The following is an 18,116-nucleotide window of genomic DNA, read 5'->3' on the forward strand; positions in this document are numbered from 1 at the left end:
AAGTCTGTGTGTAGTAGCATTGAATGAGTTCCATTTCCTCTCTATGTTATTGAGCGCGTATAAGCCTTGTTAAGGTCCAAGTTAATTTTTTTACTGGAGAATGATCGAAACGATAATGGAACTTGAGTCCTGTAAATGTAACCATTAAAGTTGCCTTGAGTCCTGTAAATGTAACCATTAAAGTTGCTGGTTGGAAAGTTTTCCTCTATTGGATTTTTTTTAAGACAATGCAAATGCGCACCTATCGAAGTAAAAATGCTTAACAATATATTCAATGCTCTACAAGTATTTTAAATTCCGAAAGGCGAATGGTATTTTAGCACCATGACTTCTTTGTAAAAATAATATTGATCGTAATGGATCTATTGCAATTTGATGTTACGCTCATTTTTATGCTAAAGGACAATAGGTCTGGTGTAATATGTTTATAGTCAAGTAGAGTTCTGTGTGTCTGCTGGTTCCATTATTTCATTGTCTCCCTCCTCCTCTCTGCAGTTTCTGGCAGACGCCTGTGATGCGGGAAGATCTCATCTCCAAGTATTCCACCTCTTCGCACGTACTCTGCTCCGTCACCACAGGTGAGTTTCTACCTTCTTCTGTTTTTCTTTCTGTGGTTTTTGATGCCTTGTTTCCTCTTAAATTGGTTAGTCCTACCACGGGACAAATGCTTGTTGGAATCGACAGTTAGGAACTACATGACCGAAGCGCTGGGATGCTGACCAAAGGTTCCGAGATTCAAATCCCAGGTTAAATCTTCAGACCCTTCCAAAATAATATTCTTCGAAGTGCGGGGTGGTCTTGGGGAGGAACTCGCTGCTCCTCCCTGAATGTGTGAAGTTCATTACTGTACAGCTTAGTCCGGTGTGATCTCTACCCTCGTCAATCAAAACTAACCTTAGGGTTGAATCACTGGGAACGGTACTCGTAGAATAAAAATAAGTAATTATGTAAATTTGTAAATTATTTCATCGCTATAAGGTAAATTCTTACACTTCATGATAATTCATTTTGATCCTTAAAGGTGCCGGACTCCCTGGTTAAAGCTCGCACTTATTCAACCCTAAGATTAGTTTGAATTGGTAAGGATAGAGCTCAAACCACGCGTAGCCACAGATTTGAATAGAGAGGCCAGGTGGCCTTACCCAAGGCCACCTCGCACTTCGGAGATTTTTGTTTTGGGAAGCTCGAAAGGCCTCACCCGGGATTTGATCAATGAACCCTCTCATCAGCACCCAAGCACCTATTTGGCTACTGGACTTCTCTGGGTGAGACAAGGGTGTGCACTTCCCTCATAATTTTTACTGTGATATTTCGAGAAAGCCATCAATGAATTCAAGGAGAAAGCTTGGGGTGTCAATATCCACGGAGAGAAAAATGGTATGCTGCGATTTGCTGACGATTACTAGCTGTCATAGCCGAGACAGAGAAGGATTTTAAGGAGACTTCAACAAATATGGAAAGGACAATGGCCAGATATTAGTTGAAAATCAACAAAAAGAAGACGAAGATATTAGTATACATCAAAGGAGAGGAGGTTAAGACAAATATTAACCTAGGGAAGCATAAGCTTGAAGAGATGAAAGAGTTTTCTTACCTGGAAAGCCGAATTACCAACGATGGACGAAGCAAGAAAGAAATAGTCGGTAGAAAAGCGCAAGCGGAGAGGGCTTCAAAAAGATGAATTTTCTTCCAGCCGTGAATACAAGCATAGAGGTAAGGAAGCAGTTCATCAGGTGCTACATATGGAACATGTTTCTCTGTGGAAGCGAGGCTTGGACGTTGACAGCAGCATAGAAGTCCGGAGTGGAAACAATCGAAATGTGGTGCTACCGAAGAATGATGAAGATAAAAGGGATCGAGGAAGTGCTAAGAAGAGTGGGAGTATAGAGAAGTCTTATATATATATATATCTTAAGCAGAAGACGGGACAACTTAGTTGGTCACATAATGAGACGTGATGGCCTGATGAAAACAATCGTAGATGGACAGGTAGTAGGGTAAGGGATGGCCCCGAATGAGTCACATAGGACGGGTAATCAAGGATGTGAAAGAGAAGAAGTACGTAGCTATGAAAAGGCTAGGAGGGATGAATGGAAAGCTGCGTCAAACCAATCTTAGGATTGTTGACTAATGATGATAATGAGGCTTCGCTGCTGGAGATAGAGAGACCTTGACTCAGAATGTGAAAGTCGTCTTCTGCCTACCTTTCAACGTAAACTACTCCATTGTCGCTGGCTCCGAGTACAATTGGGGAATTTTCCATGCTTTTAATAACTTTTCGTTGAAGGCACCCACGAGTCTCAATCAGTAATAAATCTGATTGAAATTTATTTATAAAATTAGTCAAAAAATAAGTCAATCTTTAATTACTTTGAGAATCACCGATGGACCAAGCGAGAAAGAAATGGTGAGTAGTAGAGTTCAGGCGAAGAGGGTAGGGTTCCTAGAAAATAATCCGGTCACTGCTGACTATACAAACTCAAAAATAAGGAAGCAATTCAATAGATGCTATGTATGGAGCATATATTTTTTATGGGAAGAGGTATGGACGTCGACGGTAGCAGTGAAGTCAAGTGTGGACGCATTCTAAATGTGATGCTACCTAAGAATGATGTAGATAAAATGGATCGAACGAATAATTAATATGGAAGTACTAAGAATATTTTGTAGATGAGAGAAGTCTTCTAAAAACCATAAGACAAAGACGGGAATGCTTTATCGGCCACATAATGTGGCAGACGCTCTGATTAAAACAAGCATCGACGGACAAGTGATCGGGAAGAAAGGCAAAGGAGGGCATTGAATGTGTCCTTGCTTGGACAGATTATTAAGGATTTGAAAGAGAATAAAAACGTCGATATGAATAGGCTTGCAGATGGGAGAGCTGCGTTAAACCAATCTTCGGATGACTTAAGATGATGAATTCTTGTAGAGTCTACCGGCCGTATTCATAGTTTCCTTAGTAAGCTACTAACGCCTAAGTAGCGTTCTAAGTAGTAGCATACTAGCAAACTGGTATTCATAGATCTTTAGTAAGGGCTACTAAGCCTAGTATGCTACTATCTTAGTAGCTGGTTCTTAGTCGCCCTCCGGCCTTGTTTAAGGGAGCTACTAAATATGGCGGACCGTTGTGGATGATCGAACTCCGGTTTTATTTGTATACTGTTATAGAGTTTTTATGCATTTGTGCCAAAATGGAATACGAGAATCCATTCTTCAAGTAAGGCAGGCAACGTATGTAGTGTAATTGTTGACAGGAATTGAAAGTTTTTCGTAGCTGCGAGAAAGCTACGACTTGCAGTGAACTTGTGCCTCTAGTGTAAGTGAACACAATTTGTACATTCAATGCGCCCCTAAGTGAATTGATTGCATATAGACGATGAAGTAAAGAGTGAAGCGACAAGTGAAGTGATTTGTGAGTGTATGAGCTTCGACAAAATGATTTATTTCTTTCATACTGGTTTAACCATTTCGATCAAAGGTATCTACTAGCTGTTGCGAAGGGGATATGTTTTATATTTGAAGCAGTTGTTCTTTAGGGAATCAGGAAACGCTTATAAATTGTCATTCGTTTGTACGCTTATAATTTGTGTTTGATTATATTACTTATTCTAGTCACTTTATCGTGAGCTTTCGGCAGTATTTACATTTCGCGTATTTCGTTGCGCTGTTGTTTTTGTTTTGGTTACGGTACGAGTGATAGTGGAGAGTGAGATTGGAAGTATGTTGATGTTACAATTTCTGGTTTAAAAATTTGTTTCAGCATATTTATTTCATTGTCCACGTAATGGTAATGTGAAATAACATCAACTGATTCTAAATCATTAGTGATGAGTGGGAAGTGAGATGTGAAGAATTCTTTCGAAAGTCAACGAGTGCAAATTCTTTTGGTGTGTGCAGAGTGATTGGAAAACTGATTATCATTGTTTACTAGAGTCACGTTAAAGTGTTTTAAATTAAGTGTGAGTCAAGATTTTCATTGAACCAGTTGATTCAGAATGTACGGATTATAAGTGTCATAAAGACAGCTCGTGAAATGTGAAGTGAAATGTTGTGTGCGTTGTAGTCCTATTTGTGATATGATCAGCAATAAATAAGTAAAACAAGTTACGTTAATTATGCTTTGTTTTTTACATTAACCACCTCTAGTAAACTATATGCCGTATATTTCCACACGCTGTCAATATTTGAAATATTTAAATGTAGCGAAGCAGATTGTTGTTTCCTTGACTAACACTTTAGGAGTTGCAAACATATGTTACTAATTGCTCGCACGTAGGTGTTTGTAACGTAATAAATGTGTGTCATTCACACATTTATCTCAACGTTATTTTCTTAACGTTTCATTTCTGCATTGCAAAAGTTTTCGTTTCTACTCCGACATTGAGGTGTATTTCTGCTTTCCGAATACAGATATGTATAACACTGACGTTGCTAGTTATGTTTTTCCATACTAATCACGCATAAACTAATGGAAACAAATATCGGAAGTGCAAGCAATACGCAATTTATATGATCAATAAATATACGGCCGTTTGTAAAGCAATAACTGCATCTCAAACATACAAATGCTTCGGTATTACTCATAAATCTACCCTTTCCCAAAGGTATTGCATAATTTTTGTGTACAGCATTAAAAAAATATGTCTGAGATGCGATATCATATCGAATTATCTATTATGAAGTAAAAATTTCAATGCACTTTGCTGAATCAATTTCTTTTGTTTGATAGTGTTACCTTAGACCATATAAGAACTAGACCCGCAATTCCCCACCCCTACCCATGTCTCGCCGTGTGGCCAACATCTCCCCTCCGCTCCCTTCCTTCCCCTCCCACTTTTAAAGCGGCGTGACGTCACGGTTGGGACGCTCATCGTCGTAGCGCATGGCTACGAATGGGGATTCACTGTATCACTGCGGTATTTTGACCATTTTCTTCGCGATTTTTCAATTAAAAGTACTAATATTTATTGCGTTATGTACGAGAAGTATTCTCTCAGACATGGTTGGATTGGTGAACTTACAATTAATGAACAGTGGCATTTTTCGGCATTGGCAGCGACGAAAAAATATTGTGGCAGTAAAATGAAGACAAAGCCCTTTGTAAACTTCCGCAGATTTTTTTTTTATCTCGTTAGCGATCTAGCATCATTCGGAACATCGTTATAAAAACATGAAATCTTGTACAAAAGTTGCAAACGGGGGGAATTTTAGAGAGGAAAAGGGTCATGGTGTAAAGCCGGTCGTCCACGAAGTAACGCGACAACGCCTTCGCATATAGTAATTTTTAAACGGTCAATTACGCGATGCAAATTGAGCTGCGCGCTAGCGCCACTAAAAAGGGATGTCAACAAATCAGCATTCATATTATTTAGGTAAGTAATTTAGTTATTTCATAAATGCATAATTTTTTACTTAGCAGACAGCTCTCGTGTTATATTTTGCGATGGTGGAAAAAGATCTAGCGCCGGCTTTGCAAGTGACACCTACGATTTACGTACGCTACGGAAAATTCTGGGAATAAATAATACCTATTAACATATTTATAATTAGAAAGAAAGAGAGGATTGGATTAAAATAATTTTAAAAATAAATGTGCTTTATAACAATCAATTATATTTAATATATTGAATAACTTATTAAATATTTTTATGTAATTTTGTACGTATGTACTTACAGAGTTTTCAATTAATTTTTTTTAAACAATTTACGACATAATTTAATTTTTTATATTCTTGTCACAATACGTAAGAAAAGAGGATGTGGAATCAAAGATCATCTAAGAAGTGAATCTCATTTTATTAAAAAAAATCCAGACGCGATTACTCTGTGAAATTTGTTAAGAATGTGTGAAATGTAACGGATAAATTTCTATTTTTCACGGCAGTATGATATTTCGAAGCACTTGGAGACGCAAGACCATAAAAGATATTTAAATACTGCTCTATCTTCCTCCAAAATACAGAAATTTTAAGTAAAAACAATTTATGAAAACGAAGAAAAGAAACTAGCATTAGCAGAAGGATGTATTTCCATTCTATCTTTTATAGTCATTCCTTCAGATCTAAGGTCTGTACATCACAAGTTATCAAATCGGTTTTGCAGCGCACATGATACATAAGGCCGTTCAAACAGCTGCTGTTTTGTTGCCCGCAGATGTGGAAAATATTGTCATTAAAATATATTTCTATTTCTACATTACACTGTGCGTCTTCAAATGCTGAACGAATTTTGTGAAAATGCGGAAGTCGCATGTATAAGAAAATACTTGGTTACTGTAAAACGCGCTAGTTACCTCTTTCGTCAGCTGTAGATAGAATTTTTAAATTATACCACACCATGAATTCCTACTTTCTATATCAGGCTTAATGGCCTAGAATTGTAGAAGAGAGTTTTGAAAAAGAATCCTCAAATTTAGCTAGAGTTTAAAAATAAACAATCACCTTTTTTAAAGTGCTATTGAAGTTAATGAGGGAGATAAAATTTTGGTATTCGAAGTAGCGAATGAAGTTTAAAATATCTGAATCAAAAGCGGTCAGAAAGTCAAAGCGGTCGGCTAAAATCTCTATGACCTTTGACCCCCATTATGACTTTCGGAGGTCAAAATAAATTGTTGTACGGATGAATGAACTGCGTAACCGACTTTGGGACCCTTCAAAACCTATGGTTTGACACGTTGGTTGTCATGATGGCCAGACATTTAACTCTATGGCCTTTGACCCCCATTGAGACCTCGGTGGTCAACAAATCAACAATACGGATCTATTAACTGAAAAATCGACTTTGGCACCCTTGAAAACACATGGTTCGAAACCTGGGTGTCACGATGGCCGGACGTTTACCTCTACGGCCTTTGACCTCCGTATTAACCTTGGAGGTCAATTAGTGAATAATACGGGTATTTGGACAATATCAATGACTTGGGTGCCCTATAAAATCCATGGATCGACACCTTTGTTGGTATGCTATTCTTTTTGCCACCCTTATGACCTTGACGGTAACCTTACTTGGTCAACGGTTGAATTTTCGTAAATTTAAGTGTTTTTTTTCGGGTTTCTTGTGTCCGAAAACCCAAGAATTGACATTTTTGGTCAATGAAATTTAGACATTTTTCAATCTCGATTTTTTTGGGTTTCCGAGACAATTCGACTCGAAGAGGAGACGGAACGGAAAGACGGAAGGGAAACCTCAGTTATGACGAAGGGGAAACCTCAGTTATGACAAAAATGTCACATTCCTCATAACGTGATTTTCTCATTAGTTATCAATTAAAAAAACACGAAGTATTCCGCCTACTTTTCATGAGTTGGTGACGTCATTAGTGTTCCATCTCATTCATACGTTCAGAGATAACCGCTAATTGAAGGAAGGAGTCGCTCACTGGAATGTAAATAACTTTGATCCACGTGGAACCGATGCGCAAAACGGAGGAGTTGCGGAGAAGCAGTGGCACGCTCGGCAGGAGTTTGTGACGTCATCAACTTATTCGCGAAAGGGTTAGACTGCCGCTTTTACGTCGCGAGAAGAACGTGAATTAGGCGACTCGACGGATCGAAAAACGAAATATCACTGGTCTCTCTATTTTTCAAGCCATATCACAATCGACATTTAAAAAAATTGATGAATGACTCCATTCATTGAAAGTACGGAACTAATTCCAAATTTTCCAACGAACATCGTTAACAAAAGCCCACCAACACCATCCATACATCCACGGCAGCCCGTTTTTCCGATCTCAAAATCGTCCACAATGCAAGGCCTATTAAACAATAATTTGTATTAACGGGAACGTTGGAAAATTGTTGAAATAAAAAAATAAAGCTTGTAGCCTGTAGCAGACATCTTCAAATAAAAATCATTAGCAAACGGCTGCTATTGCTAAAAGAAAAACACAGAAAGAGAAGCAAAAGAAAATGCGCAGGAAACTTTGCATCTGACTCAGACACTGCTATTGATGAGAGAAAGGTTTGTGAAGACGAATTAGAAAGTGAGTTATTTTTAACGGAAATGGGTAAAGAAACCACTTTCTATTAACGAAGACACCGGATAAGAGGGAGAAATGTGGTATCGGTGCAATACTTGTGAATTAAGGGCACATCAAGAATGTTCTAGATGGAACACTCCTGAGGGGTATTTATGTAACATGTGCTTCGGAATTCAAATTTAACTTAAGGTTCTAAAAGCTCATAAACTTATGTAAGCCTATTGGCAGTGCCCTTAAAATTTTCAGCCTTTTTTTACCATGGAAAGATATTTTTTTAACCATTGACTTCATATTAAGTCCATATTTCCGTTTACTTTTTTGTGATTTCTTAAATGCGGAATTATTTAATATAATAAACATAAATATTTCAGTTTAACGTGCCTAAGTCATCTAAAATCCTCATAATTCTTATTTTACAACCATTTAGTAGGACATGACATTAGCGACTGCTGTTACCCCAGGATATGGGTAATACAGGTATTTCTGTAACTGAACTGGTTAAAGCACTCGATCGGAAATCGGTGGATCCGGGTTCGAATCCTTGTCAAAGCTAATGATTTTCTCTGTGGACTTTTCGCACAATGTGTGATCTGCGGGTGATATCGTAAAGTTAGCACCGTGGCTATTACCCGTATATTCCCATTTGCTTTAGGTATTTGAATGTATGTGATAATGAAAATGCTGAATAGACTGATTGTCTAAAAATATGGTGACTTCTCTTCGGATAACTTCGATTACTATAAATTCGAATTAATGGTTGAACTATTACCTGATTTTGGTAGGTGATAAGATTATTAAGATGAAAAAAGGTATCCTACCTGTATGGACGCAATCTCCAGGGTTGGAGCGAGGAGGTGGCCTGGTGTTCTGGCCTGGGAAATGAATTTTAAGTATAAGATTAAATGCAACAGAAGATACAGCAATTTACCGAAGCACCATCACGTATGGCCAAATTGATACTGCTTCATTGATTATTCTCAACCAATATGGGGGCATCCATTAATTACGCGAGGCGTTTAGGGCGATCTAACCGATTCTCAACTAATCTCACGTGCCGGAGAGTGGGGGTGCGGGCAAGTATTACGTAATTTTTTTCCGCAAGAAACAGTGTACAATTGCGATCTCAGTTATCTTAGAAACTACTTTTAACTGATCTCAAATTGTTATTCTAGTAAACACAACTCAATTAAGCACATATTACCGTATTTACACCGAAAATACGCCTTTAGAACAATCTCTCGTGACATTAGAGGAAAGGGGTGGGGGTCGAGCCAAATACTTATCACGATATCTCACCAAGGGGGGATGGTAGGGAGTGTAAAAATCGCCTCACGTAATTAATGGATGGACGCTATGGTGATTTTCCGTTCCTAAAAAAATTAAATCAATGCGTAAATTATATTAGAATATATATACGTGATAGTGATTATATAACCATGTATATATTTGGTGTAAGAATCAATCGCTTCCGCCTCATCATTGTTTTGTCGCAGTTTTTAATTATTTATCACTGTTATTAATATCAAAATCGATGAAAGAATTAAATGTGTAAACCTTACTTGTCTCTAAAAATTATAAAAAGCCTTTTATGAGCAAAATTTCCAAAGGAAGTCGTTAAACCATCTCAAGAATCGAATTTGTCTCTCACAATTCCTGTCATGTAATCTGGCAGTTACGCCTCTAAGCCAATAGTCATAAATTTTATTTGCCAAAAGTTTTACCGTCCATTTTGCTACTACCATCGTTTGTCTTCCCTCCCCTTTCCCCCCCTAGAAGCAAAAATCGGAAAATCAGTACCTACTGAATTGAAACGAAAGCATTCAAGACATTTTCATTAAACCCACGAAAAATGATATGTATTTGTATAAGATATGTATCTAAAATAAAACTATTTTTTCAAGGAAATAATCTCATAAAGTAATGTCACAACTTGGTTTGCCCCCCGCCCTCTAGACTATGGCTTGCCCCCCCCCCTCCCCTAGACTATGGCTTGCCCCCCTAGTTATGGTCCTGGGTACGCCTTTGGTACAAAACTATTCGAATCCCGGCTAAGTAAAATATTTTTTTAATGGCGAACTTCATCCTTTGGTGTATTTAACTTTGCACCCGTGCGCGTGACTGCATACAAAGTCACTTGTTTCTGCAGTGCTTTGACATTCGTCGTCGCCGACCAGCGACAAAATAGGGGGTTTTCACTCCTGACAGTGACTAAGTAAGCACGACCCTCGCCACATGTGCCACAAAGTGGACTTGTGACTTCAACATCTTGTTCGAAAAACCCAATGAGGTAATGAGCACACAAACATGACAATAGCGATTCTTTAGTACTTCACGAAATCCACTTTGACGACATTCCAGTGCAATCAGTACATTAAACGGCTTAGTATTTAGTGTACTATGCAAAGCCCTTAGAGGTGGAGCCGAAAATACGAGATGAAGTCCGACATTTGTTGTCAGGATATTAAAAAGGAAATAGTATCAGGTGTATGGCAGGAGTTTCCTAAATAAAAAAAATCCGTAACGTTTTGACGATTGTTATCGATAACAACACGGCTTCAAAGCGGGGAAAATACCATTATCCTGCCTAGTTTAACCCAGTATGCTTGCAATGTTGCTTCTATGTAATATCAATAACGCATTCATTTTAAGCTCTATTAAGGATATGTTTAAACTACGTGGTATTTTATGCTGTATGGTAAATGGTAAAATGTATAGCAGCCAAAATAATTATACAGGTGATTGAACAATCTACGGCCGTTTAACAGTCGAAAGAAAATAAATTCCCCAAGACCGCACTCTTTGCTGAGCAAAAAGGTGGGGGGCTGGGAAGTTAGAAGGATGACAGAGAGGTCCAACAATTTAAATACACAAAAATAAAGCTGAAACACTATGAAACAATCAATCGCATAAGCTCACTCACGCACCTAGAGGATTTGCTCCAAGGAACAAAGGTCGCAATCACACATACACTCAGGTTTGCACCTCCTCTCATCCTTTCAATTTCCCACCTTTTTGCCCAGCAAATAGTACGGCCTAGGGGAATTTATTTTTTTCAACAACAATTATAATGATTAAGTAGAAAATTCTCATTTTAAATAAGTGCAAGGGTTAAGAAACAAAAAGTTTATAGGGACAATAAAAAGAGCATATTTCACATACCTTTGGCTGTTCTTGGCGCCATGTTTGGGGCGGGGAGGACCGAGATGTCATGGTCCTAAAATTAAGGAAATATAAAGGTTAAATTATAGTTTTGAATAGCGTTTACTAGCGTAGTATTTTACTTGATAGGTAGCACATATTATCATTAAGTACTTAAAATTTAGAAACACAATATTACCAACCGACAAATTGTAGATTATATAATAATTACAATAGCCATCCAAAATTTGTTATTATTATAAATAAGAAATATATCCTTTTAATAATTTGATGAATAATTCGGGGTTCGAATCATATTTCTTTTTAATAATTCTTAACTTAGTCCAATAATTTAAAGCCAATAAATAGTCATCCATGAAATTATTTTATCTCTCTTTTCATATTATTAGATCAAAGTTTTCCGCTGCCATAAAATTATCCTTAAAATATTTTTGCACGCCCACTCCCAAAACAGAAAACCGCTGAAGACAATCTAATTCGAAGAATACAGCCGATGCAGATGGACACCGACGAGTTTTGAGAAGCTCGAAATTGACATACGTGGAAAAAATTCCTAGAAAATGCCTGAGAACCAAAAGGTCATAAAGATTATTTTATTTGGAAAAAAAAACGCAGCTAGCACTGAGCAGGAATGCAATCCTCGCGTGAACCCTATGCGGATATTATCTTGTCATTAGTGTGTGAATCCATATTCCTTTGCTTGGCTGTGTTTCGCGATCTATCCAGTTTTCACACTCGCCATACTATCGCTGTTCATATCGACGAAATATCTTGTGTCTCAAGTATGGCATATTTGATTCACATCATGTCATGAAAGGATAACCTAGGCATTTACGTGGCCCCTCCGCCCCGTGGATCATACGCTGCCCAAGGGGTCCGGGAAAACTTTTGAAAAATGACATGCCTGGAAATACATTTTGCATCGTTTTTGCATTTTAAATTTAACTTTGAGCTGATGCAGTTATTGAATACCAAAAATAGGCAATAGTTTAAATTTTTTTAATTTCTCTGAGGGCTTGGGGGTTGTCTACCCCCCCCCCCCCCCCCATAGTTACACCACTGCGGTAGAATATAATTCACTAAAACTTTGATCGAAGGTTGGTAGATTTTCTTAAAAGAGGCGTTAATGTAGGCTTATGTCCACAAAAAATCATCATGTTCCGGGTTCAAAGTAGTGAGGCATTCACCGAGTTCATATATTGGCGATGGTAGAGATTTTTCAGAGACTGCCTGACCTCTCCTCATCGGAGTGCTCATCGGAGGCCACTTAAAGCTCACAAGGAGACATCGCCAAAGTGATGTTTGGGATCTGGATGTGGATGTTATTTTCTGAAACTATATAGGTAAGGCAGAAAAAGTGTCACGGCTTTCTTCCACATATGCCCGGGTTCGAGAGATGCTCGCTTGTAAAGATTTCGCGCAGCATCACATCCATTGAGTAATCTCCATCTCTCAAATATGGCCATGGCGGTGTGGTCTAGGGCGCTAGTTATTAAACCTGTATAAAGTGTCTAGGGACCGAGTCCCAGTGTCGGAAATAGTTTTTCTCTCTTCTAATTTTTTAAATCACCCATTCGTTTTATTTAGTTACTTCACGATTTTTTAAATTTAATATCAATTTTTGACACTTTGACCGTGACACTTTTTCTACCTTACCTATATAGTTTCAGAAAATAACATCCGAATGTAGATCCCGAAAATCACTTTGGCGATGTCTCCTTGTCAGTACTGTCGGATGGAAATTCAAACCGTGGTCTCCTCGGCGCCTTTTGTCAAGATCAGGCTAATGGCAAAGCCGAGTTTCTCTCAGCCTTTCTTTCCCCACCCTTCCCTCATAGCGCAAATGATTCAGCTACAAATGAGGTGGGTGAGACGCCAAGGGGTACAAGTGATTTTTTTTCAGAACAGAGTTTGGTGGAGAAATTTGGTAAAGAAAACAAACGTGATCGACTTGATATTTAGAGGAGCATTTCAATTTCCCCTCGATGTCAGCACAAACGGAGACTCACTTTAAAGTACCCCTTGGCCATCAAGTTTTTGCTTACTTTTTCTATCACTTCAAGGGCATACCCAGGATCAAAACTAGAGGGGGACATGCCATGGTCGTACAAGTTGTAACAAAGAAAAAGTTAAGGAAACAAAAATAACAGCGCTTTATTAATTTTTAAAATAATTTGATCGAAACAATATTTCTATTTTAATTATATATGTTATATATCAATTTTCTTGAATTAAAAGAAAATTTGTTCAAAATTTTCGATTTGAACTAAATTTACTTTTGCTTCTGGGGGGGGGGGCAGCTGCCCCCTGCTCCCCCTCGCTTGGTACGCCCATGTATCGATTGCTGTACCTAATTCTGTTTAGCACTCGAAGACAGCGGCGCAGCCTGGAATTAAAGTTAGGGGGGGTTTATGCGCAACTAATTCAGGGGGTCTGGGGGTTATAGAATACCCGCCACGAAAGTGGGAGGTGCGGGGGCCCTCCCCCAGAAAAAAAATATGATTAATGGTTCAAAACAGTGAGTTTAAAGGGTTTCTGGGGGATATTTCATGTATCCTTACATTATTCTACGAGTAATATTAATCCAATTAAGTAAAATGGATTTAACTTTAAAATTTCATTTGAGCTCTCGGGTGGGGGGGGGAGGGGTTTCCCCAAAACCCCCCCGCCACTTCTACGCCACTGCTCGAGGAACCTGATTTGTCATATTGACGGGCAACCTGGCTATTTTGATGATTTAATTAGCACGTTTATGCATTCGAAATTCCTTGAAAATTACATTTTGAATTAAAATAAGCATCGTATCTGCCATAATGATTGACGTGTGGTAAGCTAAGGCAGGCGAGGCAGGAGAGACGTAACCGCTGTACATTTTTAATTTTTAATTTTAAAATTATTTGTAACAAATTACTCAGTTGTATTGAAAACTAAGGAAAAGGTTATGTGTAATGAATTTATCTAATAATTTTAACAGAAACGAAGAAATATTTTAAATGATTACCACACGCTAAAATGACGGATATGGGTCCATCTATGCAGCGACCCCGGTCCTTCTCGAGTTAGAACAAAATCCCACCCCCTACTCTCTCCTTCTCATTCCCTTGACATACAAATCCAATAAACTCGAGGCATGTCAGTGAGAAAAAAGGACAAGAAGTATTCGTCCATCATTGAATTTTGAAGCTGTAGGCCATACTATACTCGCACTGGGGATTGGTCCCACGTCGTAACATTTTGAAGCCCGTGGATTTTACATGTATAGGTTGTGAAAAGCCAAGGGCTTTTGATTTGTTTTAATAAAACATTTCCTAATCCGAAAAAGAAATTCAGGAACAGCTAAATGACATCACGTTTTAAGCAGGCATGGTAAGTGAAACGAAACGAAAATATTTCGTTTCGACCCGGAGGGAAACGAAAATACTAGGCTTAGGTTTATTTTCGTTTCCGCGCGAAATTAAAATCACCTAGGGGTTCAGTTTCAACCCGGGACGAAACTTTACTCCCGGGAACGAAACTAAATTAATCAAAACTCCGCTCCTCATAGTTAAGTTTCGATCCCAGAAGTTGAGTGGAGGGGGATAAGAGATAATAGTTTCGACCCATGAAGTTTGACATGCATGTAGAGAGGTTAAACATATAAACTGCCAGTTTGCGTTCACCGTTCCCCTGTTAGTAGTAAAAATTCGAGTGCACCATGCATTTAATGGCGGTAGCCGAACCTCTACTTCATTCAACCACACTTCGTACTCGGTGTGTGGGTCGAAACTTAACTGTTCGAAGGTGAAGCACGTGTTTCCTCCGGTGCCAAACATTATCTGTGTTTCGTTTCGTCCCAGAGTTTAAGTAAAGTTTCGACCCGAAGTAGTTTCGACTCCGATTTCGTTTCGACCCTGAGCAGGGATGCCGACTTACAAAAAATATTGGGGGGGGGGGAGGGGGCGGGGGGCATACCGGGGATCTTGCCCCGACAAATTTTATAAGTAGTGAGTTTTAAGTTTTTTAAGCATTTTAGAAGAGTAATATGATCAACATTAGAACCCTGATAACTCGGATCTCGATATTTGGATATTACGGGGAAAATCGACAAGCCCGACACATTTTTTTCCTCACAACGAATTTTTGAGGGGGCTCAGGCCCCATGGAGTCGGCGCCACTGACCCTAACTTTAGCTCCCCGGGATTAAATTCATTTCGTTTCGTTTCTACATTTCGCTCCAGGGAACGAAACTATTGAAAGTTCACTGGTCTTGCCATTCGTTTCGTTTCACTTACCATTCCTGCTTTTAAGCAAGACTAGATAAAGAGCTTAATAAAAAGGCTGAATAGTTGGGGCTCGAGAAAAACGTACGGAATTCTTTTCCACGGAATCAAATACGACAGCCCTAGTTCTAATCGGGCCCGAGTCCCTGGAGGGAAATATTTCCCGAGGAATACTCGGGCTTGCGCAAAAATATGTCAAAATTGTCCAAAAAATTGTTATTGATCGATCGATTGATTGTTTGCATGCGTTTATTTATCATTGTTCATTTTTTCTTATTGATCTCGTTCTAATAATTTCATTTTTCTCTTCACGCAAACAATATTCTCAGCTTCCAGCATTACACATGCGCTATTTTAAAATTTCATTAGTAAATTGGCTGGTTGGGGCGAGTTTAACTCACAGATACAGAAACGATCACGCAAGAGAGATATTTTGCTGTGCGGATGTTTAGGCATTTGTTGTTTCCAAGAATATTCGAGATAATTCCGGTCGTTTTAATAAATTCTGGTTGGGATTATGCAGTTAAATATCTCTAATAAGCACCTTATTTACTTTTAACATTTTTTTGCCCGCGGCTGGTGATTCAACAACCTCTGCCACACGCCTATAGTGGCGGTTTGCTGTGTAGTTAGTAAATGCAGACTACTTAGCGAACCAACATCAAGAGCTATGAGTTGATAACTGATGGTACCAATGAATGTGTAAGTATTCACGAATTTTATATCTCGATGTGATGGTAATGCATGGTATCCCGTGAGATTGGATAGGGCTGGGGCTTCAAAGTGTTCAAAATACTCATTATTGCCACGCAAAAGATGATTCACTCACCTCTTGATGGAGGCCGGCTGCGGGCCTCAAGCGGGACCGTCTCCATGGGGCCCGGCCGGCGGAAATCGCACCTCCACGGCGAAGGCTGGGTGGCCCGGGTAGACCACCAAGACGTCGAGGGGGGCGACTACCTCTACCCTGCGGATCACCCACTGCCCTTCGACTTCCTCCGCAGTAATTCGCAAGTGGAAGTTGAGGTAGCCGATCCCCTCGACGCCTTGAAAGGCCCTCGGGATGTGCCGTGGAGGGTCCTGGCCCACAACTGGGCCAGCATCACCCGCCCCAATATGGTGTCGCTCAAAAAGCCAACCCGGGACGATTTCTTCATCTCCTTCGCCCTCCATCGGCGGATTGGGGGGTGGTGGAATTTCCCTCGCCTCGTCTACGGTGCTGAGTCGCTCCGCAACCTCTGCCGATGGAGGGACATCATCCCGGGAGGCCTCCTCGCTCCTTCCGGGCGGATACGCGTCTTGACAGTCGCCCTGCCGTTTTCGCTTGCCTGGAGGGAAATGAAGGATATGAAAGTCCTATAATCTCTATATGAAAACGATCGTCCAAGGGTAGGTGGATGCGAAGAAGGGTAAGGGATGGCCCGTAGGGAGTTACATAGGTCAGGTCAGTGGCGTAACGATGGGGGTGGTATGAGCGGGATAAATTCCTCCACGAAGGGGGATAGATTCCCCCAGCCTCAGAGAAATAAAAAGAATATTTAAAACCATTGACTAGTTTTTCCGTATAATAACTGCATCTGCCGTGAGTTAAATTTTAAGCATAAAATGATGTAAAATGTACTTCCAGGCATGCCATTTTTCACAATGGCATGCCTGGGGGGGAGGTCGCCCCCTCAGGCCTAACCCTTCCCCCACTCCCAATGCATATTCCTAGTTACGTCACTGGGCCAGGCTCTTAAGGATGCGAAAGGGATAAATACGCTACTATGAAGTAAAAAATTTATATCCAGGGGCGTAGTCGGGGTGGGGGTGGGAGAAGCCTCAGGGGGCACGTGCCAACCTACCAAAAGCATTTCATATAAGGAGGATAATATTAACCTATAAAAAATATATTCTGCTCCACCAATATGTTTTAGCAAAAAAAAGTTTCCCGACGACCCATGAATTGCTTAATTGTAACGTCCAAAATAGCATAAAATGTTATTTTTAGAGATAAAAATGTTCAAATATTACCCCCCCGGGTCGTGCCCCCCTAACATATCGTCCTGAATACGCCCCTGCCTATTACAATATACATATTACCATTATTACACAGGACTGCTGGTAGTTCATCAACTAAAATTGAGGAAAGGACACTTTAGCGAGTAATTGATTTTTTTAAATGATTAGTTCAACCTTTCCCACATTCATTTCCAATCAAAAACGAATTTATGAACCTCATATCAATTAAATTGCATGCAAACATACATAATCAGCTAAGAGTTGCAGATTAAATTCCTATTTTATGCATTTCTCGTTGTATGTGACAATCAATTCAATTCAATCAGGTCTCGGGCATAGGTTATCTGCGATTTAAGAACACATTAGGCCTTACTTCTTCTTTGATTAGGATTCTTATTTAATAAGACACTATGGATACGCTTCGTCGCAGTAATTGGCCCTCGCAGAAATTAAGCGAAAGCGATTTCGCTTAACGAAGAGAACGAGAGCATGAACTCTGCGCTTCAATTCAGGAAGCACGCCATCGAACCGAACTCATCAGGTTTAAGATCCCGAATATTGTTAAGTTAGTTCCGTTCGGAGGGATATTACTCCCAAAATTAAGACTATACGCAACTTTTTGTGCATTGGCCCTCGAAAACTGTCGAATCCTTCGAGGACCGACCAGCCAAGGGATGCATGATGATTATATCCAAGTGGTTGCTAGGCAATAT

General features: G+C 39.5%; 1 protein-coding gene across 1 annotated transcript in view; it reads left to right on the forward strand.

The window, feature by feature from the left end:
- Positions 1 to 18,116, forward strand: part of LOC124158637 (TLC domain-containing protein 2-like) — an 83,815-nt gene that overhangs the window by 37,765 nt on the left and 27,934 nt on the right. The window contains exon 2 of the mRNA XM_046533827.1: positions 496 to 578. Within this exon, the coding sequence (XP_046389783.1) occupies positions 496 to 578 (83 nt within the window). The remainder of the gene's footprint in view (positions 1 to 495; positions 579 to 18,116) is intronic.

The sequence above is a fragment of the Ischnura elegans genome, chromosome 5, assembly GCF_921293095.1.
Source record: "Ischnura elegans chromosome 5, ioIscEleg1.1, whole genome shotgun sequence".
Taxonomy (NCBI): domain Eukaryota; kingdom Metazoa; phylum Arthropoda; class Insecta; order Odonata; family Coenagrionidae; genus Ischnura; species Ischnura elegans.